Genomic DNA, 25,896 nt, shown 5'->3' on the forward strand with positions numbered 1-25,896 from the left:
GTATCTTCAAGCAAATATTCTTTATTTGGAGATGAACAGTGTATTTGTGTATTTTATACGCATTCCCCTGCACCTTGATGTTTGGCTTGGTGGTTGCGAAGTTCTTTTAATCGTCATTTTAACACAATCGTCATGACCAGTAACCTGCCATCTGATCTACACGAACGCAGTTCATTCCATTCTATACTTTTCATTGTTTACGATAATCACAGTCTACATGTCTTAGGTCCCAGCCCAGCATGCACATGTTCATCGCTTTGGAAGGCAAGCAATGTATGTGCCACACGCACGAACGCTGAAAATGGCATCGACCAGAAGCGCTTTTCAGAAATGGTTTACAGATCTTTTGCTAGATTACTTAAGCACCAAGGAGCATATTCATGCCACAAGAATAGTCACACATGCTGACGCCTGCAACAGTAACTTTTCAAAAGAAAATCTAAAACAAATGGCACGTTCCTTCAGGTCATATGAGCGTGTGCGCATCTGTACCCACATTCCGAGCATTTTCCGCAGTGCTTTGGCAATTCACAAAAATTTTATTGCGTGACTCTTCGACCTTTCTTCACCAGCCATCTTCTAATAAAAAGAGAATGGATTTACCAGCGATATCACGAAACTAGCGAGGCGCGGCTTGAGCGTAGCGAGTTGCAAAAATGGTTTTATGAAATTGTAATTGCTAGTTTTTCTTTTACTTTCTTATAGTTATGCACATAGACCAAGTCCATACTTTGTGCAAATACATATAATTATCAACTCTAAACAGCACGAACGCCCAGATTTTTTTGCTGTTAGACGCGAGAAAGGCGGGCGCGAGTGTACTCGATTGCCGGCCGCACGCCTCGCTGCACAAAGTGACGTGACGCTTGGGCGGCGGGGAAAACTGGGGAAAAACTAGGGAGAATGATGTTTCGGTTAACTAGAGTGAATCTGGGAGAATGAGATAGCATTTCGGAATCAGGAAGCCATCCGCATTCAGATTATGCCCTTGGACTAGGTAGCTCGAAAAGTCGGAGTTCTCCTTTAAAGGGGTACTCCGGCATTTTCTCCATTGTCCCCGATTTGCCTAAAACCTTGCTTAACACACCAACGAACATCGCTAAAATAGTAACCCAAATATTTGGCCAAAATAACTTTTTTTCGCGAAGTTACAGAATTTACAATTAGGGTCATCATCGTGTTCTTCAAAGTGAAAAGCTCTACTGGCAACATTGAAATAGTGACATCATGGGAAGGCAGGGTTTCACTCTTTGGGCTGTAGACTTTGTTTTCAACTGACCACAAACAGTTTCATGGCGTTAAAAGAATGTTTTGGAAGGTTGCTCCAGCTCCCGCGCAGCACGAAACAAATGCTCGGCATAGTTCATTTCTAGACAGCCCGCTCGAACCGCAAGCCTGCCATCCCGTGACGCAGGCACGTAGGCAGGGGGGGCCATGGGACCTGGGCCCCACCCCGAAATCTTCCATTTTGCTGGGGCCTCCTCTCCCCCCTTGCCCTCATACAGCACTTTGTCATAAACAAGCCCCCCCCCACCCCCCCCCCCCCGAAACAAAATCCTGGCTACGTGCCTGCCATGATGTCACGGCAATGAAAAGCGAAAGTATACCGTAAAATACCGTGCGCATCCGCCCATTCCACATTAAGCGCCCATTACCAAATTTGTGAGATCTGAGCAAATATGTACAGTACATTTATATGTAAAATTGATGACCGGACAAGTGCCCATCCCCCATTTTTTTGCGATTATCTCCAAAGTTTGAGTAGGCGCTTTCCCGGTATTTTACGGTATTTGAATTTTGGTATTGGCGTCATTTTCATTTGCCGATTTCATAATAACTATTTTGAGTTTCGTGATAGTAAATAGCATACCGGAAAGAGTAAAAGATGGCGATTTCGAAAATGTGGTTAGGTGGGGTTGCCCAAAAAATCGCTGGATTTTTTAAGCAGGTCTTTTTTCTGCCAACACGACAGTGGTAGGAACATTACCTGTGTCGAGCTAGAGAAGCCATATTGGGGGCTACCCCAGCTACGTCCACACTGGCTTTCATGGCAGTTATGTGTGATGCAGACAGCTTTCACTATTTCAACTGAGTGCCTTGGCAAACACAGAAGCAGCCACATAAGACAATCAGGAAAAGACGCCGAGTTGTACAGGCTAAGGAGGAAGGACATAGTGCAGCGAGCTATCTAGTCCAGGCTATTCCTCTGAGAAATGCAGTCGGTGGAAATGTAGGTCAGTTATTCCCGCCATTAATTTAGGTAACTAATGCAAGCATTACACTATTTTGCATATTTCTCTACTGCAACGCTAGTCATCCGCAGCAGAAACAACGCCCCAAACTAAAAAGAAGTCTCATTGCATTGTTAACACAGACATCAAGTCCATTAGGAAAGGCCAGCTGTGCCATCCACCTGTTCATAAGCGAGCTGGAGTTCATCAAAACACAACCGAGAATCTCTCGGAAGTACTTGGTTCCTTTTCAGTAGTTATTGAATGAAAGCACAGTGCAGTGGTGATTACCATCAGCACAGCCTTGCCACTGGCACTGCTGTCCCTCGAATGGCACATGCACGACATGGCCTGCAAGCCACATATATCCCTAAAAGAAAGCTGCATAGGATGCACTTACCGTGGCTAGCGTCGCCACCCAGCGAGCTTGCACAAACCCTCTGCATGGCACGCAGTGCTGTTCAGAACAGAGCGGCACTGGCTAGCCAGTTAATGCGAAGGCTTGTAGTGTCTTGCCGCTGCCTTGGCAAAGCTGCAAGTCACCTCTTTCACGCCTTGTGGTGCCCATCAGCTTCAAACGAAGCGGTGTTGAATCGCGACCAGCTATTACCTGTCGCACAAGGGAGAAAAAAGTGTGAATGTGCAGACTCCTATCTGTTTGCTTTTGTCTAGCGTGTGAGTTTTGTTTGAGAAGAAAACAACAATGACACTTCTTTCACAGTAATATGCAAAACAAAAACGAGAACGGCTCGGTTATTAATAAGTTGTGTGCAGCAGAGGCACGGGTGCGAGGGCGTAGCTCCGCAGAATGTTCTTTTTGCACGGCTGCTCGTGCAAAAAGGGCGCTTTTGTGCTCGGGCCTCTGCCTTTTCTGCACACAACGTATGTTACAGAGTGTATAGCACGCCTTCGAGAGCACTCGCGTGCGGCGAGAAATCCATCATATACAGGGTACGATCGCAGGAAACCTCGCAGGGGTGCAGGAAGCTGCAAGTGCACGGTGCACCAGAATGTGAAACTAGAGGTGGTAATAGTATTTCACAGTTTGAGAATATGACGTTACTTGACGTAACTGCCTTACCGGCGGATGATAAGGGCCATCGGAGCACGACCAACTATTTGTTGTGATCGGGGCATTCGATTGGACGCGGGTTGGTAAAGATTTGAAAAAACACGAAAGAATAAAACATGTAGGGACGAAGACAGACAGCGCAGTTCTTTGTTGACATGAAATGTAAGATCAAGCACATTATTCTGTCGGATCAAATGGTTTTGTTGAATTAGGTTTAGCTCGCAAGTCAGCCGTTCTTCGGCGGGCTTTCAGCTTTCTGCGATGGTTGTTTTAATCGTGAACGCAGGCTCAAACAATGTAGGCAGCGGCGCCAAATAGATCTGAAACTAAGAAACAGCTCGGACGCCTGGAACGAACACACACAGAGATCACATCACAGGAAAACTCAAACCACTCACCTTTCGTTCGACGACGGTACGTCAGGCACGATGTTTCCGATGTTTCTCCAGGCGTTGAGGAGACCGCGTCTGTTTCCGTGCTCCTATTGGTCGTGACGTCACCAAATTTCATCCAATAAAGTGCGCGCCGAAGTTTTCTCTAGTCGCCGGTGTATTCATCCCATCCGATTCCTAGAGCACTATATAGCTCCTTCGGAGCAGAGTAGCGCAATCTAGAACGCCGTCTCTCGGCGACTAGCGGCGAACGCCCGGAGGTTCCAACTGCGGTCAGAAATGCATGGAGAACGTGAGAAAATCGTTGTTTCTTCAGTTTTGTGGGGATGTGCGGAATGGAAATCATTTTTGACATAATAATGAAACATTTTAGAATAATATGCGATACGTTTTGTGCCATACAAGGACGTAACTTTTTTTTAAAAATTGCCTGAGCGGCATCATGCAGCAGACGACACGGCGACGTCACACCATTCACGTGACCCGCTCCGGCCAACCCGAAAAGCCCATCTCCGCTGCGAGCAAAAATCGTCTGCTTCAAACGCCATTGCCTTGGAAATTGCCTTCTCAAAATTTGCACACGCATCCGATATTATTAAAACTTTGATAAAGTGTTTAGCGCTTTACTAACTTCACGACAGGTTAGTTTTGAAAAATGTGAACTCGCCGTTAGTTTTTTAATCAGCCGTGTTATGTCGATCTCCATGTATTCTCCCATAGGGCGGGCTGCCTCCTGGAACCCTGAGTACCACGTGACTCGCGCCGAGCCGCTCTGTCGGCCATGTTGTCGGCAAAACACGGGGTTCAAAGGATTGCGCTACTCTGCTCCGTAGGAGCTATATAGTGCTCTACCGATTCCATGCTACCCCACGGCCACGCGAGGTGGACTGGTAAAGGATCTAATAGGAAAGCTAAAAGTGCCCCTCTTTCAATTTTACGCCATCTCTATGGTCTATAGCAGCGGTTCGTAAATGGGGGTCCACGAAGGGCATTCTAGGCGTCCACGAAGCCCTGCCTTATCAGTCAGGCCCGACAATAAAAGTTTTCTTTTTTCAGGTCGAGCTGGGATGTTTCAGTTTTCGGGCGAATTTTCTCGTGTGTAGCTCGATAAGAGAGGTATACTTCACACTAGCCATTAGTTATATCCATTTATTAAAGCATTACTATATTTAACCTATATCCCCCCCCCCCCCCCCTCCCTTCACCACAATCGGGGTCCTCCATCATATTTACCGATCCATAAGGGGTCCGCGAAACATCGATGGTTGAGATTCGAGAACCACTGGTCCATAGCTTTGACTGTTACAAAAACACAACCTCTCCTTCCTCTTAAAACACAAATAGTATGGCCCAAACAGAAAACCAATACAGAGGCTTTTGTCGTGATCCAAAAGTACAATGACATGTCGTCCTGAACCTTGACAAGATAAACGGTAAGAACCCTTTTGTCAATTCTCTGAGATTTGAAAGATAAGTGTGGTGGCATTTTCCCGGGACCATTGACCATGTGCGCTGATCAAACTTAATTGTTAAAATACCGTCTTTATTTAGTTTATTGGGGGAAGGGGAGGGAAGGGCATTGGCACATCAAAATTCGGAGTTTAGCAAATAAATCCGAAGCGAGCAAAGTTTTACCGGCGGGTGTTTTTCGGATTTATCCGAAAACAAGGAGCCCCACCATGACGCGTCGCGCTATCCGTTCGCTTCTCTTGGAGCGCTTGCTCGAGTGCAACGTTTGGAATCAAAAAATATAGCCAGTCGTTCAAAATACAAATGTATGATTATCATTTACGGTTATTATCCGTCATGCTTGACTCATTTCGGAACGAAATTCGTATATTTCAATTTTCGTTTCCGTACCCCTTTATGTCGCAACTTTGTCGAACATCATGTTGAAAGGTCGAAAAAGTTGAAGTCGGTCGAACTCAAACCTGGACATGTTCGCGACATCGCGGCAAACACACTGAAGCTCGACAAGAGTAGCCAGAAAGCGGTAGACGCGTGCGTGCTAGCGTCGCACTCGTTCTGAGACGATGCAAGACGCGGTAGCAGCAACGTTAACACGAGGTAACTGGCACTGTGTAGGAATACACTATTGATTACGTTCGTGGGGAAAAGGCCTTGTCTTCTATGTGGTGTGCTCATTGTTTGTAGGGCAATATGGCCCCAGACAATATGGTCTCAGACAATTTGGTCTCGAGTGCAAACCTGGAGAAAATGGTCCCAAGTAACTTTTTTGACATTTTTGACGCTCTGTCGAAAATGTCGCTGATATCTGCAGCGATTTCTTTTAAGGTGAATAATAGAAATGCAAATAGAATTGGTCCGTTCGTCACATGTCGATTCGTCACAGGGGGAAGAAATGCAATTTTTCGTGCAGATACCGCGTGTCTCGATGCAATGTTAGGAAAACACAATGGAAATAAACATGGTTTTGAACACATGACACGTTTTATTATGTTCCAACAAAATGTCTACGATCTTGAAGCGGCACTTGGTGTGGAAACGTGTTAATATGGCCCACGCCTTTCAGGGTGTCATTCATGGCACGGCTCCCTTGTACGCACTGTGTGCAGATTGTCAGAAGACTGGTTCAAACTCAAGTTGAACGCACGAAAAGAAGAACGAATGGTGAAAATTATGCGAAAACATATAAACTCTCTATTGACAAACGGCTTGCAACATAAGTATTTACTATTTTTCGAATCAGATTTAATAACAGAAACCTGTGAAAACAAAGCAATAAAAAAAAGTTAGTTCAAAACACTGATCTCTATGACAATTGCTGGATCGCGCTTCCCCGCTTGTTCGCTGCAGCGGAAGTGAAGCCACCGGACTTCACTCGCTTGGGATACGATTCGCCGTTTTTGCTAGCCTTTGCTGCGGTTTTCCAGCGTGCTGACGACACGTTTTCTACTCGTTCGTCGTCATTCGCCGAAGAAGTTTTTTGAAGACTCTGTGTATTGTTGAGACTTGCCGTTGTGAACACGTGGAAAATTTTACGAAAGTGCAGTGTCGCAGGAAAAAGGCACAACGCGTCGAAAGGAAGGGCTGGCGGCGTGTTCAAAGCTTCCTTGGCACGCCGAAGTGCCGTGTCTCTGTGCCTTCGCACGCTTGGATACCGACCAAGAACCGACGCCGTGTGTATGTGTTTAGCAAGTGCAATGTGCGTGAAGCTGTTCGTGCCTCTGGATCAGCGTCTTTTCCCCTCGCGGTTTAGGAACGAGCTTAATCCAGCGTCCACTAGCGACGGAAGATGGGGGGAAGGTACGTCTTTTTTTCGTCCTTAGACGATTTACACAATACCGTGCACAACAGCTCCTCATCACTGATCAGTGCTGGCTTATTATCAACCTACTTAATTGCACTTGACGTTTGAGCGCGGCTCGCCTAATTGTAAGTGGTCAACAGATTGCACACGACCATATCGGCCGCGCTTCAAAGATTTTCATTCTCGCCGTCTTGTACTTTTGCTTTCGAAAACCCCCCTGGCTCGCTAAACACATTCACACGGCGTCGGTTTTTGGTCGGTATCCAAGCGCGCGAAGGCACAGAGACACGGCACTTCGGCGTGCCAAGGAAGCTTTGAACACGCCGCCAGCTCTTCCTTTCGACGCGTTGTGCCTTTTTCCTGCGACACTGCACTTTCGTAAAATTTTCCACGTGTTAACAACGGCAAGTCTCAACAATACACAGAGTCTTCAAAAAACTTCTTCGGCGAATGACGACGAACGAGTAGAAAACGTGTCGTCAGCACGCTGGTAAACCGCAGCAAAGGCTAGCAAAAACGGCAAATCGTATCCCAAGCGAGTGAAGCCCGGTGGCTTCACTTGCGGGAGCGGCAAGCGCGATCCAGCAATTGTCATTGAGATCAGTGGTTCAAAATGACCAACGGCTCATGTCATGAGTGTTTAGCAAAAATAAATACACGCAGTCTGCAACCTTGTGAAAAGCAAGTAAAAAAAATGCCGCGAAAATGATTTGGGACTATTTTGTTCGGCCTAGCACTCAGGACCATTTTCGGGACCATATTGTCCGGGACCAAAATGTCCGGGACCATATTGTCCGGATCCCGTTATCATTCTCATATCGCTTTCTCTTTCTGCGGGGTGAAAGTTTGTTTATTCACACCGTGCTAATTAAAGTTCTTGAATACTTTGGACTAAATCCCAATGTTCAGTCACGCCGTCATAAAATTCTATGTAAAATAAATCTATTAATTCACTCGTCAATCGGCTCCGCCTCCGATAATTCGAAATACGCGCCGTAACGCGACTGAGTTGGTCACGCTATCTGCCGCTGGATGGCGCCAGTAGTTCCGTGAGCGCCCAGATGGCCCAGTTTAGGGGTTAAAAGCGCTAAAAACGACGGACGAGTAGGAGAGACACACACCACAGAGCGCTCGTTCGTCGTTTTTAGCACTTTTAACCCCTAAACATGTTCAACCAACTAGCCCAAATCCAAACCCTTCTGCAGATCGCCCAGAGCCGTGTCTGTGAGCGCACTCTGTGAGTGCCTTATCTGTCCATTCATATACCCATCTCTTTTTTTAATTTTTTATCGTTTTAATGCTTTTAATCCAGCTGCACTTTCTTCGCTGTTGCACATTTCGCGCCTCGTTCAATTTAGCCGATGTGATGTTTGTAGCCAGCCTAGCCGGCCTAGCGGTGTATGATTGTAGGGTGTAGCTTCAAATCTCAATTCGCATAAGTTCCGATGCCGTGGGCTGTCCTACGCCACCGGCGTCACGGGCCATCAAGTTCATACTGACGATTTTTAAACATGCTTTCGCGGAATGAGCGTTCGCGCCAGGTAAGCCCGCTAGCTCGCGGGCTGTCGCCTTCGCTACCCTGTAGGCCGAAGAGATCCACTTTGTTTCAGTTTAAGTCCAGGCACAGCCGATGCTAAAAGCGCGAGCTTCGGGCTGTCAGCGTCCCAGGGACTGCTTAGCACGCGCGCTCGTACAGTGCAAGCGCTGCTCGGGGCCACATGCGCGCGCTTGTAGCATCGGCTGTGTCTGGATTTAAGCTGAAACGAAGCATAGGATCAAGTCGCAGTGACAACTATTGCTAGCCGTTTCCCCAGGGGAGAGGAAAAAACACCTGTGCGTCCCGAGTACGACTACGGTGGAATGCACCGTGTCTGGCGCTTCCTCGCCTTTCCCAGTTTCGCTGCATTCCCGCACAGATTCTGGTGACCATTACTTTGTAAGCAAGCAAGCAGGAGGTGACCACAGGTCTTTTTGGTTTATAAAAAAAAGGACAGTTCCGAGTATTCCCGGCATCGAAGTATCACCTGTGCTCCGTTGCGGGTAAAAAAAAGTGGGATAAGCCTTTCCCACAACTGCTCGCAATGATTTTTCCCCCGTTGCCCCCTTTCTAGCGTTGGCTCTGCTAAAGTGGAGAGAGGAGTGCATTCTGGGAGGTGCTCGTCTTGCTTTTTTTTAACCTGCAACAGACCTTAGGATTTCTCTCCACATGCATCTTTAAATATTATGTCATCCATTACCACTGTCAACTGTGAAGATTGATCACGTTGACCTGAAAACGACAGAGACCGAACCAGGTTATTTCTTTTATTTTCTGTTTATTCCAACAAAATATATGTCCAAGAGTTTGCATCCTGCATTGATAAATAATCAGACATAGCTTCTTTGTCTGCATACATGTATGCAGACAAAGCAGCCTTACGCTGGCACCCGTGCACCCTTGCTTCAACCTCGCATTCTTTAAACTGTTCAGAGCCGGACACCTTTCTGCTGTTCACCCATCGTGGCGACATCCGGCGTCTGTGCCTCAACTGCTCGGAGGACATGGATGTCGCCATCCCGCTCCGAAATGCCACCAGTGCTGTGGCTCTGGACTGGGACTCCACCACGGACTCCATTTTCTGGACGGATGTCACGCACCATTCCATTCAAAAGGCCAAGTGGAGTGGCGAGAACCAAGAGGTATGTAAGCCCTATGGTACTTCTGTGACAAACAATTATGGACCCTGCAAGTGCGATAGATAGTGAAGTAGCTATAGTTTGTTGCAGGTTAAGGAATTCAGGAGAAGTCCCTCCAACGAAACATCCTCAGTAAATGGATGGGAAGGATGAACTAGACTTCCTTGTACAAGCTTCAGTACAAATGATGACTTACAATAACGACAAAGCGACTGTTGGTGGATTCCCAAAAGCTGCTTTTGTTTTCATTTTCTTTCGTGCCAAAGTGTATAAAAAAGCTGGAAGTGGTGAGGAGGGTTTGTGGAACCAGCTCCTCCTGCAGTCCTTAACTTGCAACAAACTGATTGACTTGCAACAAACCCGTTAGCTTGAAAATTAATTTTTATTTCTATCTGCATGCAATGGTCTTGAATCTTTACAATAAATGGACATAATTTGTGTACATTATTTTGCGTTTTTTGTGACAGTGAAAGCTGTCATAACAAAAACTACAAAAGTTATAGAGCAAATAAAGTTTAATTGTTTACTTAATGGAATTTTGTTCCTCAGCAGATTGCTTTGGCTATTTTTCCTTAAAATTATTGTCAGAAGCTAAACCTGAAATAGTCACTGGCAAGCTCTTGACAGTATGATCTATTTGCACCAATGATTGATGCAATATTGGTATGATTTTGTGTCTATCCATATTTACCTCTGTCCCAAAGAGAGCTAACATTCTACACAATTACACAATTTCATTGGCAGGTTGTGATTGGCACAAATGCAGAGAGTGCAGCTGGTCTTGCGCTCGATTGGGTGAACCAGAAGCTGTACTGGACGGATGCGGCCAATGACAGAATAGAAGTGGCCAATGTGGATGGAAGCCTGAGGGCCATCATGATCTACGACGGTCTAGACAAGCCACGAGGAATTGTTGTTGACCCTATTCGAGGGTAAGACTGATGCAAGGACTGATTTTTAACATGCAGTAGACCCTTTCAAACGTCTGTGCCACAGCTATTGAGTCAAGTATTAGAGTCTGGCATTGTTTTGGCACATCCTCTGATCACGTATTGGACACGAGGGCTGCTTCAGCGTTCGGTGTGAACTCTGCTCGGCTCATATTGAAAACAAGTACAGCGTTTGGTTAAGACTCTGATGTAATCAGATGTTTCGTGCCCAAGAAATGGCGCTCGCCAATGCTGGTTGGTGAGATTTTGAAAAGGGTATCTTAAGAGAGTGTGAGTGACAGAAATTTGTTCATTAACTCGGTCCTAATCATTCAAGATTGAAATATTTCAAGGTTACAGTATTTTTTAAATGCTTTCTCAGTTACATGTACTGGACAGACTGGGGTGACCTGCCCAAGATTGAGCGAGCAACAATGGCAGGCCAACATCGCAGCATCATTGTCCAATACAACCTGACATGGCCCAATGCCCTAGCCATGGATTATGACACCGAGACGCTTTACTGGACCGATGCAGCCACCAAAACCATCGAGCTTATCAACCTTGCAACAATGAGACGAAAGGCAAGTGGCCCCTTGGTAAATTCTAACTTGCACAATCGCTGACGTAATCCAGATTTTTTCGTAAGATGTTCTAGCACTGCATCACACAGTTCACCAAATAAACGTGACGTCGGTGCTTTGTCAGTTTAGCTCGCACCGATTAGTGTTGAAAAGTGTATTTCACCACCCACAATTCGGTTATGCATGTGCATGTCATGCCAATTTCTTTATATCTAGCTTTGGGCCATTTAAGAGAAGTTAACAATATCCGATGATGACATTTTTTTACCTAACCATGTCATTCTCCACACATTTCAGTGTCTTTCCTCGAGGCATCGAATTGTGCAGCATAAATATAGCTTCACGAATTGCCGGTTGAGTTTCTACTGTTCAGCCTGCAAATTTGATCTTTGTTCTTTTAATGGTGTCTATGCAATGTAAGGTCAGTTTCTAACTCCCTATGTACCACAGTACTTGGAAAGGGATCTCCGGAAAGCTTGGAAGTTGCAGCCAATGTGTTGCTGGGAGGCTTAGCTTTTTCGGGCCTTTCCAAGTTCTTCCTTCCAGCTTTGACACTGTTTCGTCTTTTTGTTTATACTTTACCACGTGTTTTCAAACTAGGTTCCTAGGAACCCAGAGATTCTCCGAAAGCGCCTTCACCGGTTCCCTGACGTCCCAAATTTCCTCAATTGTCCCTTTCCTAAGCACATCATTTTTCCCAGCGCTACCATGGCAGGCCACTCGTCGATGCACGACTATCAACCTAACACTTTCGAATGTCTGCCTTATTGTTTACGTGATCTGTAATCTTATGCACTCCTTTATTGGATTGGTGTCAAGACTAAAAGGAGGTTCTAGACTTCCATTTGAGGCAGATAGGGGTCCCTCGAGATTAGGAAGTCTGAGAACTTCAGTGCCACATGTTTCTCAAGGAACACTATCTCTTTTGCTTTCAGGTGTTGCTCTCCCACGAACTGCCACATCCGTTTGGACTGACCATTTTTGAGGGCCGCGTCTACTGGACGGACTGGGACAAGAAGGCCATCCAGTCCGCCGACTCCATGACAGGAGAGAACCGGAGGTCCATCATTGCGGGGCTCGACGGCCTCATGAACATCCACGTCTTTCATCGAAGCAGGCCTTTAGGTGATACTCTCGAGCTCCATGTTTACAGCACGTGGCTTCGAGAGAGTGAGCGCAAAATTGCTCTCACAACAAGTTGTGAACCATTTTACTATGTTTAGCACTGTAGCATGGGTCGCCCATTTTAGATTGACGTACCAAAAGTGTCTCGAGTGTTCCAACAAGACTGATCGTCGCATAGAAGCGCGAGACGTCAGCATGCCGCACGCATCCGATTCAGCGCAAATCAAGTTCCCCCGGCATGACGGAAATTGAAACAGATTTCAACGTTTTCTGTTTATTGCTGTCGTCTTCGTGCAGGTTGAGGCAGAGCTTGCAAAGGCTGCATGCCCTGCTGTTTATTTCGTTTTCCAGTGCCCAATCCTTGTGCATCAAATAACGGAGGGTGCAGCCACCTGTGCCTTATCGCTCCCAAGCCAAAGAAGTCTGTATGTGCCTGTCCTACTGGGACTATACTCCTCAATGACACAAAAACATGCTCAAAAGGTACGTCCCCCTTGCCAAACTTCTTGTCGCCGTGCCTGTCGCCGACTCCTTGCTCCACTATTTAGCAGCTCAGCCATACATGCTTGTAACCCAGCCCTCTTCCCCATTATTTTCAGGAATGAGACGTTTCCTTCTCTTCTCTCGTAGAACGGAAATACGGAAAATGTCGCTAGACGTGCCTTACTGGGCAGATGTTGTGGTGCCGCTCAAGAAGCTCCGTAATGTTGTGGCTCTCGACGTTGACTCTGTTGATGGTTGGTATGGTTCTCCCGTCATCTCTTGTATGGATAGGGGTGAGCTTTAATGTCTCTGCAGAGTTGACGGGTTTTTTGCGGTCCGTGTCGCCACTGGGTTTCATGTGTTTTTGTTGGACGGAGGTGTCGGCAGAAATGCTAATAGGAGTCCTTTTATGAATGGTGAAAGTCAAGCGCTTTCGCTATAGTATTAATGAATTGGCTTGGCTGCATGCCATCTAGATATGACTGTAAAGATGCCTTTTACGTCACTTCTTTTTTGGTCAGTGCATTTTAGTCATAATTGCCATCTTGTTTAAAAATTCAAAAGGGACCCAGTTGTAGTCCTAAGTTGTGACACCCATAAACTACCTGGATCAAAGTGGATGAGTATATGTTAAGAGTGTAGCTGGTAGAGTACTAGGACTCTAGCCATTGCGCACATGTATACATTGGTTCTTTTGATTTACAATATCTAGAAGTGTCACAATTGCAGAATGTGTGGTCAACCAATAGAAGACGTATAGTGATGCAAAACTATCGATAAATTGACTATCGATAGTTTTTCCAAAACTATCGATAGTGTCGCAGGACTATTGATACTAGACTATCAATAGTACTATTGATAGCTTGTTGATAGTCGACTATCGATAGTACCATCGATAGTTTTTCGACAATCGACTGTCGATAGTACTATCGAGTTTTGCATTACTAGAACGAACACCAGTTGCCGAACCGCCGCTCGCCTCCCTTCCTCCTCACTTTGCCCAACTCCCGTCTTCATCATCACTAAAGGCTGAACCAAAGTTGGTATGGTAAGTGCTTGGGCTAGTTGGTGTCCCATTTGAAAAAATAAAGTGATAAAAAGAGAAGAGGGTGCGACACAAACTACTAGTGTCGCCGAACTATCGATAGTAAACTGTCGACAGTACTATCGATAGGTTTACGATAGTCTATTATCGATAGGTTTGAGTAGTCGACTATCGTAGTCGATTAACAATCATTTTCTGATAGTTGACTATCGATAGTACCATCCATAGCTTTTCGATAGTAGATTATCGATAGTACTATCAGTAGTTTTTCGATAGTACTATCAATAGTTTTTCGATCGTCGACTATCTATAGTACTATCTATAGTTATTTTACTGTCGATAGTAGTATCGATAGTTTTTCACCACTACATTGTATACTACTACCTATGCACACTGGTTTTAATATCGCAGATTTAAATGAATAGATGTGCTTCTTTATCATTTTTATCAGCTCTTTCAAGTGCATGTGAGCTCATTGACTAAGTCAAAGCACAGATTCCTCATTTAAGGCAGTACATTTCAACGTACCTAATTGTTGGGCCAAGCCTTTGAAAACAGAGGGCCTTGACAAAAATTATGAAATGATCAGCATGTTTTTCGGGCATATGATACCCAATCGATCAAACCTTTTCGTGTAACTTCCTGTCACAATGGAAGCATATAATATTTCTATTATTTATTTAGTATTACTGCAGACTCATCCTAGTCCAATAAGGGGCTGTAATAAAATTAGGTATCTGGTGGGCTAGTTGGCTATACATTTTGGTAAAACTAGCGCAAAGACAAGGGAGGAAAAACGTAGAGATATGATAGAGCACTCTATCTCATCATTATGAGATAGAGTGATTCTGGGTCGAACATTTGAGATACCGAGTGTAGTAGTTAAGGAGCCAAGCATGGCCTTGCTGACTCTCTCTCACAGTCTCGCTCCAGCCAGCTCCCGTGCCGACGCCGTGACATTTGCTGCTGCTGTTCTGACGCTCACTTTTACTTTTGTTTCGGGCACAAGTTCGTCGATTAAACCTTTATTTTCAGTTTTTACGCTCGTCGAGACTTCCATCTGCAACAATATGACGTTTATTTTTAGTCTTTCCATTGTTGTTCCTTATTCTGCCCTTCCAGAGGAGATCTACTATGCTGATGCAGATCGGCATGTTGTCCAAAGCTGTGATACTGAGGGACGGCACGTCAGGGACGTGATCTCGTTTGGGCTGGACACTCTGGGAGGTCTTGCCGTGGATTCTGTCGGCCGCAAGTTGTACTGGTCGGACTCCGACAGGAGTCTCATTGAAGTCTCGGAGCTCGATGGCCGGAACCGGCATGTTCTCTTCTGGAAGGATGTCGACAGTCCCAGAGCGATTGCTCTGCACTATGAGAAGGGGTGAGATCTGGCTCATTTTTTTGTCCTGGAAGATGGTATAAGTGCCAAATTACTTTGCACTTACTTAAGTTACTTGCTTCAATGTCTATTTATGCTGTTTATGGTAATACTACTGGTGTGTCTTCACATGGTGTGATGGCTCAAGAAAAGTATAAAACTTATAGATAGTTTAGGCATAGTTTATACTATACTGAACAGTATAAACACAGAATGAACTTGTGATTTGCTCGTTGTGCTGCTCAGTGAATGCTTCACCTTTATGCGTTAAAGAAGTTATTGTCATCCAGTCAAACCTTGGACTTCTTTCTTAGGCGTTTCCCAAGTGAGACAGTTATCAACGTAAGAGTGGTGATTATCAGTGTTGCAGCATTGGCTGATTTGGCCATGGTGTGACATCTAAAGGCTGTAACCGCCTTACGCGGCAACCTGGTGCCAAGCCACCATGACTTGCATATACAAGGCATTTCTTTTTAAGCTTAGCAGAATTGTTAAAATACAAACCCTGAAAGCTACATTAATGTGGTTTGTGCAGGTGAAGGATACGGCCAGGGAGACATAATATAGGGGGCTATTTGTCTTAATAAGTTGAATTATTAACTAAAATTTTATTAACTTTTTAATTAGTGAAATTAGGCATATAGTTATAGTTTTATTAACTTTTTAATTAGTGAAATTAGGCATATAGTTATAGAAACTTGCTGAGCGTCATTGAAAACCACTTAATGAGTAATTTCTAGAAAGACTGAGCACGTGGGACGTACAGTATTGTGCTAAAGTTACTATGTACTCGTGCAATAGGCACAAAGCTAAAACTATGATAAGAGATGAAAAAATATTTAAACATGTTTACGCTTCTTTGTATCGCGAAATTAGAGCGCAGCTCTTGAGGTATTTCAATTTTGCAATATACTGTGGTAAAGAATTTGAGAGAGAAAATATATATATTGATATTTAGATTTTTTTTTGTTTTGGTTTGAGGGTAGGTGAAAGAGGACGAGGAGGGTACGGGTGGTGGCCCCATAATGCAACGTGCACAGTCTAGCATTACAGGACGTCGCAGACCTGCACACATATTCAGTTTCTATGCTATATCTAGCCGGGAATTGAATAGACCATTTGCAGCATTCCCAAGCGCCCCGGCCCGCTCTAAAGGAATCATGGGAACGGTGTTGCTTCAGCTCCTTAGTGATCGCCAATTTTCGACTAACTCCACGGTTACACAGATTTTGAGCGTAATCCGGAGTCACCCTGAACAAGCGCCTAATATACCCCAAGGACATGTTATATCACTTTTAAGATTGCTCGTCAACGTCAGCCTTTTTGATTCTGTGCATGCGATCCACCCTTCAACCTGGCCTGAGCTGCAGAAATCTGTTACAATATTATCATTCTCGTGATTGTTGTTTGAGCAGGAATTGCTTAAAAAGCCGATAATTCACAATAGCAAAAACCAGTATTTAGCTCGGAGTCTGCGGGGCTGTTTATAGCCTTTTTAGCGTTTCTAACTTAATATCAGCATGATAATAATGTAAGAGACTTTTACAGCCCATCCAGGTTGAAGGGTGGACAGCATGCACAGTATCAAAAACGCTGACATTGAGGAGAAATTTTAAGTGATATGACGGGTCACTGGGATACCTATATCAGGCGCTTGTTCAGGGTGACTCCGAATTACGCTCAAAACCTGTGTAATCAAGGATAGGGTCGAAATTACCGATGACTAAGGAGCTGGAGGAACACCGTTCCCATGATTCTTTTAGTGCAGGCCGAGGCACTTGGGGAATATAGCAAATGGTCTATTGGTCTACAGTGGAATCCTTGTAATGATAGTGTGAAAACCCGAAAATTTCATCATTGTTATTATTTCACAATACTGCCAGCCCTGTCAAGGGCCAAGGCAGGAGGGGGTGATACAAACGTGGAAGTCAAATACAACACTGCTTTCAAATATCAACATTCAGAGCACTCTTTAAGAACCGCACCCTAAAAATATGCACTCACACTTACACGCTCAAGAAGCGTCACACTGTTACAGTTCAAACAATACACGTATGGCACTTTCGAATTCAGAAAGGGATTCCACTGCAAAAAAACTATCAGGAAGTTTATTCCACAACTCTGCTGCCTGAACAAAAAATGTCTGCATAAAATATTTACACGGGCATCAATGGTGGTTAAAACTTTTGGGTGATTTGTGCGATCTAGCCGGTCGCTTTTGGGCTTCACATATTTGGGCCTATCAATTTTAACAAGGTTATTATATATTTCAAGAAACAATTTCAGGCGCTGGAACATTCTTTGGGCTTTTAGCGGCTGCAAACCTGCCTGTCGTTTCAGCGCCATGACAGGCATAGTATTCCTAAAGTCTAAAAAGATTGAGCTCACTGGCAGTGACTGCAAGTTTTCAAGCTCCCTTGAGAGTGTTACCCACTGATCTCCACTATAGGGGCCTGGATGGCGCTTAGCTGCTCTCCGAGCCTGGCGCAAGTGAAGCCACCGAAGTTCGATGCTTGTCCCGGAAGTGGGGCGTGCGCTGGGCTTCCTATTGCATTCAGTCGATATTTTGGTCCATGCTTTTTTGTGTCTTTGATTGGGTTATAATACTCCCGTTCTGGATTAAATCCCGAGAATACGGCATTTGAACGTGTGACATACGCACACTTGATAAACTAGACTCTCAAAATTTTCACATCAAATGGTTTCCCAAAAGACTTCTCGGGTCCGCTTGCACTGTTACAGTCAAACCCCTTTATAACGAACAGCAGGAAACACTACAATCAGTTCGATATAGCAAGTAATTCGATATTGGGTAGGAGGACAGACCGTGACGCCCCAAGCGGTTAACTTTAGAACTACACGGATGGGGACAACAAATACAATGATTCAGCACCCGGCCGACATAACCGAACGCGGCGTCAGCGTTCGGCTGGAGTTCGTGTTCTCCGGTGAGGGGGAGGAGGGGCTTTTTTGTTTTCACTCTGGCCTGCATGAACAATGCAGCATGCACGGTCCCAGCTCCGCACAAAAGCCGAGGGGATCAAGCTCGCATTCTTTGAGGATAGATCCGGCACTTAACGTTGCTTCGTTGATTGTTAGTACTTTTTACATTAAACTGTGCCCTGCGCTCTATTGTAGAAGATGACATGGACATGCCTATAAGGCCTGCTGGCATGGGCGCCGGCCTTGTGTTGAGTAAACACCGAGGGTGGGGACAATAAAGGGGTTAGAGCACCCCCTATGGTTCAATCTCCTGCCCTATAGCAAAAACCATTTACAACGAACTTCCATGATGCGTTTGTTGTAAGGCGAGAGCTTCTCTTTCTTCCTCATCTTGCTGCTTCCGCCTTGTAACAACATGCTGGAAAGCTTCTATTTTTTTTTTTTTGCATGCTTGCAGAGTTTGTATTTTAGCTTATCTCCCCTTCTGAATCGCTTCTGTTTGTGGGCAACAATTTTGGGATGAAAAGTTTTATTATTTTTTTTGTGCGTGCACGCAGAGTGTATTTCTTAACCTTCTCCCCTTCTGAATCGCTTCTCTTCGCTCAAATTTGTTCGCAACTTGAGCTTTTGGAATTTTCTTTCTTTCCCACTTTTTTTCGCGGAAGGGGACAGGCTAGAAAACGATTGCTTGCGCGTTTTTGGAAGCCTTCGCGGGTGGAAAAAGCTTGATATGGCCAATATGTTGTTCGTTATAAAAAGTACTTTTTACATGCTTTTTTATTTAAATTTTTCGTGAGTTCGATATCGGCAATAATTCGCTGTACGTGGGTTCATTCTAAACGGGTTTCACTGTACGCCGCAACAAGCAGGCTCTCTTGGGATGACAAGAAAAAACACAGTGCCCTAAATGCTGTTTGAACCAGCACTTGGAAGAGTTGAAAAGCCTGTCAAGCACTCACTTCCGGAACAAGCCGCTTACTTCCAGTGGCTTCAAGCATTTCTGCTCAATGCGCCATCCTGCCCCCTATAGAAGAGATCAGTGGTGTGACCTGCAAGGGATCCCAGACTTCGGATGCATACTCTAGGGTCGGTCTTACTATAGCTTTATGCGCAAGAGTCTTAACCGAAGAAAGTGTCCTAAGCAACCTTGTTTGTAGATACCAAAGATTTTTTTGTTACCTTGTTTTTATATAATAGTCCACATGTTGGATCCATCTTAAATCGCTTGTGATAATCACACCCAAGTACTTGTAGCTATCAACTTCGAAAGCTTAACAAACAGCATCAAGCTCATACATAATGTATTCTTTTTTGTTGTAATATGCATGTATTGAGTTTTCCTGGTATATATTTTCATGTTATTTTAGCTGCACCATGTCAAAATACCGGATAAGGTAATATTTAGTTCAATATGGTCGTCCACAGTGGTTATAGGAGTTCATGTTACACAGTCATCAGCAAACATTCTTATTTTTACTGGTCTGTCACTGTTGATATAAAACAAGCTGTTGACATATATTAGAAAAAGCAATGGGCCCAACACAGAGCCTAGTGGAACCCCAGAATAAATGCTTGACAAATTGGAAAATGTGCAACTGATATTTACGAACTGCTGCTGATTTGTAAGATAGGCCTTATCCATTTTATGAAAAATGAAGGCACACCAAGGTCAATAAGTACATTAATTAACTTGTGATGAGGTGCGCGATCAAACACTTTTGACAGATCAATAAATATGGCGTCCACTTTTAAATGATCATTTACATGACGGGATATTTCACGCTGACATTCAACTAGTTGTTGTTGTAGATAACCCTCTATGGAAACCATGTTGATTTGCCTTAGTACTGTAAACAACTTAATTTTTGCGAATTTCTCTAATTGCCTTCAATTTGCGAAAAATAGGTCCTGCGAACAATTCCGGTAAAATGTGAACAATTTGGATTCTATACTGAGATTCCCCGCGTCGTGAAAATTAGAACCCGCGAATTATTCCGAAATTTCAGCTTTGACCTAAATCGCGAAATATTGAGCTCGTGAAAACTAAGTCGTTTGCAGTATACCATATCCATCAAGAAAAGATAATAACTGTTTGTTTACAATACGCTCCAGTAATTTACACGACGTACAAGTCCAAGGAATGGGGCGATAATTATTGAATGAGTCCCTTTTACCACCTTTTTTAACTGGTACAACTCTTGCTATTAACCAGTCATCCGGTATTGCGATTCCAACCGAATATCGCTGTATCTAGACAAAAAACTGATCATTTCTAGTCTAGAAATTCTAGAAATTCATCATTATAAGCAATACATTATTATATAAGGTATTGTTATAACTGGATTTTATTCGTAGGTCTGTGATGTCCCATAATGCAACACGCGCTGTGTTGCATTATAGGACTCTTAAGCACCCGTTCCCGCATATAGCAGTTATGCTGACGCTGACGCCACTACATTTGGGAACGGGCGCCTAAGAGCTGCGTTCTAGAACTGCGCAGGCGCGTTACCGCACTCGTAGCCTTGCTCTTACTGCATGAGTGGTAACTCTAGTGCTCCACCAGGCTCCCTTGTGCTCCTGGTCTTTCTATGGGATTTGTGGTTTTCGATGACTCTTGGCAAGTTTCTAATTTTAACCGTATGTTTATTTTCAATAATTGAAACATTAATAAACATATTTTAGTTAATTAGCCGACTGATCGTTACGATTAGCCCCCTATACTATGTCCCCCTGGCTGTATAACTCAACTGCACAAACCACATTAGTGTAGCTTTCACAGCTTTTTTGAAACAAATCTGTTAAGCCTAAAAGAAGCGCCCTGTATATAGATGCCTAAGGCGATGCATAACACGCTGGAGTTAACATCCATCCAGTTCCCCTCTTGTAATGCAACTGATCAGACCTCTCTTATTCGTCGTTAAATGATGTCGGAAGTCATTGTCAAACAGACATACTCAAGTTCTCCCGTGACAAGCATGTAAACAGAAGCAAGTTGTCCTCGCGTCCTCTTGTGCCATTGACAACTTCTACTTTCGATAGTGCCGACTTCAGTGGACTGCCGACAAGACATTTATGCGTGGCTGGATTTTTATGTAAGCAAGACCCATCGGAGCCTGACAATCAAGAAAGGTTGTGCTGTGACTGGAAGCGATTCCTTGGCTTTTAATCGATAAGCAAAAGAGTTCATCGTGGTTGAAAATTTTGAGAACCCCTTAACTATAGGATGGCTAGCATAATGCTTTGATTTTCCGGTATTGTCCATCTTGACAAAGCCAGCACTCTTTGTTGCCAGACAGTTAACAGTGAACACTTTGATTACTTGTAGGGTCATGTTCTGGACAGACTGGGGAAACAAGATACGGATTGAAACTGCCGACATGGACGGAGACAACCGGATGAACCTGGTCCACGACGGACTGGGCTGGCCCCACGGACTCGCCATTGACAAGCAGGGCTCGCGGCTCATTTGGGCGGACGCCAAGCAAGACGTGAGTGAGCGACACGCTGGCTTGCCTTCAGTGATGTAGTAATTGTCTCTAGAAAATTCTGCAATCGTTGGAAGTGGAGCATTATATCTTTGTTCTGCTAAGTTCAGTGCATACCAAACTTATCCAGAACAGGTGAATGGCATCTGGTATCATGGAAGTGCTGTCCTGGTGGCAGTCGAAGAGCTGTAGCACTCAGTGGAGCAGTCCGAGCAGTGGAGACCGCTGGCTCAAGGCCAAGGTCTCTGTTGGACTGGGCACAATGCAGGAATTTCGCCTGCGAGGCGACCTATGCTTTTTGCTCGGTTCGGCCGCATTGTTGAATGCTTGCTGATTTAATCGTAAAATCACTGACTGTTTTGGCAATCACCTATGCATCTTCACACAAAAAAGTGGAGCAAAGTATAGATTGGCTGGCCGGTAAAATAGCTGCAATGTCCACGGTCCAGCGAGCAGCCTTCCGTGCTTGGGTCGTTCCACTGAATGCTACGTCATGGAATAGTCCTTTGGCCGCCGCCAGGATGACGCTCCCATGAGATAAGATGCCATTCACATGTTCTGGGCAAGTTTGGTGACCAGCTGCACATCATCAGATTTGTGAAAAACACCCTTCTCTGGTGTCCTTAAAAATTTATGGAGGTCACTGAGACCACTTTCTTGATAAGCTCTGAGCGAGAACATAGCATCACAGAAAAGAATGTGGAAAAACTTTCACTGTGTTTTTCTGGACAGAAAGAAAATGTCAGAAACCACAAAAGCCAATCCGACTTCTGGTCGATACCAGGCAATCACGGTAGTGTGATGCTGCACACGTGTACTTTGTTACAAAAAACATAGACGTCGCACCATAGCACTGTGAGCTTGACAGTTGTCTGAAGGGTCATGTGCTGGCGTTTTGGTATAACTTTTCAGCTGTTTTTCGCTTTTTCGTTGAAGGGCCACATGTGAGCCTCACAAGTGTCACCATCTGTTATGGCAGTAATCCAAGCATTCAACTCAGTCAACTGTCATTCCTGCCATCAATTGCTAAACAGCTGCCGTCCAATTTTTCAGACTGCGCGGGACCGAAAAAACGTCCGAGTAATAGAGCTGTTAGAAAAATTAGCAAATTAAAAAACTTGCCGTTATATTACGTCTAAATGGGCTTAAATAACTGTATTCTAGAAATGAAGAGTATTATGAACATCTAACATCACTACATGATAGAATGAAGCAGACGAGTACGCTGCCATGTTGCCTCCAATGCCATCCACGAAGCCACAAGCAAAACCTAGTGTCAAAGTTCTTATGCTTACCTGGTGTTTTAAATTGATTGCTAAACAAAACTTTGGATAGTGTTGTACTGCAAGTTGTCGCCGGATAAACACTCTTTGGGAGGCTGCCAGTATAGGGAACGTCTCTTCACTGTTTTCAGGTCATTGAGAGTGTCGGCTTGGACGGGAAGAATCGTAGGGTCCTGGTTCGAGACATAGCACATCCTTATGGTGTTGCCGCCTTTTCCGGCAACCTTTACTGGACCGACTGGGAGACGAGGGCCATTCATCAGTCACGCCTGAATGGCCACGATGGTCACATAATACGCGGAAACCTGGCTGGGCTCATGGATCTTCGTGCCATTGACACAGAGTATGCCGGTAAGCTGCCCTTGCGATGCTAAATTTGGTAGATGCGTTTTTTTTTCCATAAACTTGAATGTATAATTACCGTGACTGCACCCCTGCTTCAAACTAAGCAAGAATTCTAATAAAACGACTTTGAATTACCGAGAGTCGGCTGCATTCACAGATGTTTGTTTGCAAACAAGCTCGTTGCCACCCGCTATCGGCGGACCCCTGTGCGCTTTTGATCTTCCTCTTTCCTTTTGTCTCACATCCTTTTGTTATTTGTACTGCGTTCTACACAGCACAGGTTCTTACAAATGTATTACAGATACTTCTCAGGAGGAAAATATTCTTACACGATCGCTGTGTGTTGCTGAAAAATAAATAAACACACCATTTGAAGTCTACTGGGGCACCAAATACGGTGGTGCCCTTGTGGTACCAACTCCCACCGAATAATATTAGTATTAAATTGAATCTGTTTTATGATTCTGAGCGTGGGAACATTATGCTCTTGATTACAAATGATGACCGGACATCTTAATAATCAATCTTCCTTAAATCATAAGGATTGGGCCTCCACGTTCCGTGCGGAAAAGAGAACTTCAGGCTTTGAGGACATCCAGACAGTGTTGAAGCAACTAGAACGAGCTTAGTAAAAAATCAGTCTGCCTAAATTAATTTTTAATCAAGACGAGAGCTTCGTCTGAACGGAAAGGCTGTAACAAAGTTAGATGGTGACCAGTAACTGGATCATTGCCGGTGAAAAAGTTGATGCTCTTGATCCTTACACCAGGCACGTGAGTGAACGTTGACAGGGATTCATAGAGGTTTGTAGAGGTGATATGCTAGTTTGCTTGGATTAACATAAAAGGATGAGTCGCAGTGCTATGTTCTTGTCGTATAGGCTCCTTGGCATTAAGGCTTACTCAAGTATGTCTCTGTCTAGGTGCCAGTGCTTGTGGTCGCAACAACGGAGGATGTAGTCATCTGTGTTTGCGGAAGCCACATGGTTTTTCATGCGCCTGCCCGACTGGTGTACTTCTGAAGCCCGACACCAGAACATGTGAACGAGGTACATTTAATTAAGGTGGCAAGTTGGGCTAGTTGGTTACTCATCACTGGATAATACGCCAAAAAACACAGACAATGCGAAGGAAGATCTGGACAGTATGTAGCGTCCTTTCCAGATCTTTCTTCATATTGTGCGTGTTTTTGGCCGTATTACCCAGTGAGGTATATTTATCCTGCGCACCGTGCTTACGAGTTTAGGACACTCTCGTCAGATAAGCTTTGAAGTCTATTGTTTAAAGCTTGCTAAGCATTTTTATCTATGCATTGCTTTTTTTGTTAAAGCTAATCCAAGTTCCCTAGAGATTGCACTATAGCCAATCTGAGCTAGTTTCTCTACATTCAGTTGATGTTAAAATTTGACAGACCTGTACAAGAAAAGCAGAGACTACAGTGGAGTTTGTCTAAACCAATAGGACAGTTCATGTGATCATAACCTGCATCCAAAAAACCAGTAGTACTGTCGAGACCGGTTATAACGAAGCCAACGGGAATCGGAAATCGCTTCTCTATATCCGCTTCATCGTTATGTATAAACTCATAAAATAACAGGAAAAAAAAAACTTTTAGCCTTTTTACTTTGGTGAAGAAGCAAGACCAGCAAAGCTGTATAGGTACATGGTAAGGATGAAGTAATGGCTGGCCGCAAGTTGGCAAGCCTGAGTGGAAAGGCTGGAAAGGTTGCCGCCATCTATGAGCAACGGCGGCAACCAGACAACCGGCAAGCCGGTTGTTTGGTTGGGTTGGTGCCACCGCTCATAGATAGTGGACAACTACCAGTATCTATGAGCGATGGTGGCCACCAGACAACTGTCTTGCCAGTTGTCTGGCTGGTTGGGTTGGGCTTGCCAGTTGTCTGGTTGCCGCCATCGCTTATAGATAGTGGTAGCTGTCCGGAGTGTTGTGTCGACATTTATTTGCTGGTGGACACGATCCTGGGGAAACTAGCCCTTAACAGCTTCGCTGTAAAAGATAATATGGGATGTCACGGGCCTGCAGAAAGAGGTCGAGGCTTGCCTGTACGCGTCCTCTGCTAGATTGGAGCCGCTTCTCGCCAACTGCGAGAAGCTCTGATCGAAAAAAGATCCTGCTACGTGCGAAGCATGTCGACAGCTGCGACAGCCCCACGGAGGACGCCAGCGGTGGACGGCATTGTTGAGTGACGACGGTTCGCCGAATCGGTGCTTGAGCGAAGTAGACTTTCGCACAAGAGCGACCTTCCTGACCAAACGCCGACACACGTCATGAAGCAAACAAAGAAGCGCGCATGGCACCGAGTTCGCGCTCGAGCTTGTTTGTCGTTGGTATAGAGAGCCTAGATTTAAGAGATGGGGCAACTGCTCAAGTGGGGTCACGTGGTTTGTGGGCCACGTTTGCAAAACGAGCTGCAGCATACAAAGAGTCAAAATCCAAAGTGTTCACCTTCTGCAAACTTGTCCGCCTCTCCGCCCAGTTTCGTCGCCACACTGGCCATGCGACAATCAAATGCAGACATTCTCGCTGCTCCCTCTCTTAAATCTAGGTTCTCCCGGTAAATTGTCGCTAGCACTTTGAACGCCCTTATCGGCATGCACAACCGCTTCTCCGCGTGTGATGCGGTAAAACAACTT

At 44.8% G+C, this 25,896-nt stretch overlaps 1 protein-coding gene across 1 annotated transcript in view; it reads left to right on the top strand.

The window, feature by feature from the left end:
* Nucleotides 1-25,896, top strand: part of LOC8042575 (low-density lipoprotein receptor-related protein 4) — a gene marked incomplete at its 5' end in the record, with an annotated part of 130,877 nt that overhangs the window by 86,311 nt on the left and 18,670 nt on the right. Inside the window, 10 exons of the mRNA XM_029975676.4 lie at nucleotides 9,437-9,645; nucleotides 10,387-10,574; nucleotides 10,954-11,155; nucleotides 12,091-12,280; nucleotides 12,632-12,763; nucleotides 12,880-13,017; nucleotides 14,931-15,189; nucleotides 21,455-21,617; nucleotides 23,029-23,248; nucleotides 24,165-24,290. Of these exons, the coding sequence (XP_029831536.4) occupies nucleotides 9,437-9,645; nucleotides 10,387-10,574; nucleotides 10,954-11,155; nucleotides 12,091-12,280; nucleotides 12,632-12,763; nucleotides 12,880-13,017; nucleotides 14,931-15,189; nucleotides 21,455-21,617; nucleotides 23,029-23,248; nucleotides 24,165-24,290 (1,827 nt within the window). The remainder of the gene's footprint in view (nucleotides 1-9,436; nucleotides 9,646-10,386; nucleotides 10,575-10,953; nucleotides 11,156-12,090; nucleotides 12,281-12,631; nucleotides 12,764-12,879; nucleotides 13,018-14,930; nucleotides 15,190-21,454; nucleotides 21,618-23,028; nucleotides 23,249-24,164; nucleotides 24,291-25,896) is intronic.

The sequence above is a fragment of the Ixodes scapularis genome, unplaced genomic scaffold, assembly GCF_016920785.2.
Source record: "Ixodes scapularis isolate PalLabHiFi unplaced genomic scaffold, ASM1692078v2 PGA_scaffold7__128_contigs__length_106722199, whole genome shotgun sequence".
NCBI classification, from domain to species: Eukaryota; Metazoa; Arthropoda; class Arachnida; order Ixodida; family Ixodidae; genus Ixodes; species Ixodes scapularis.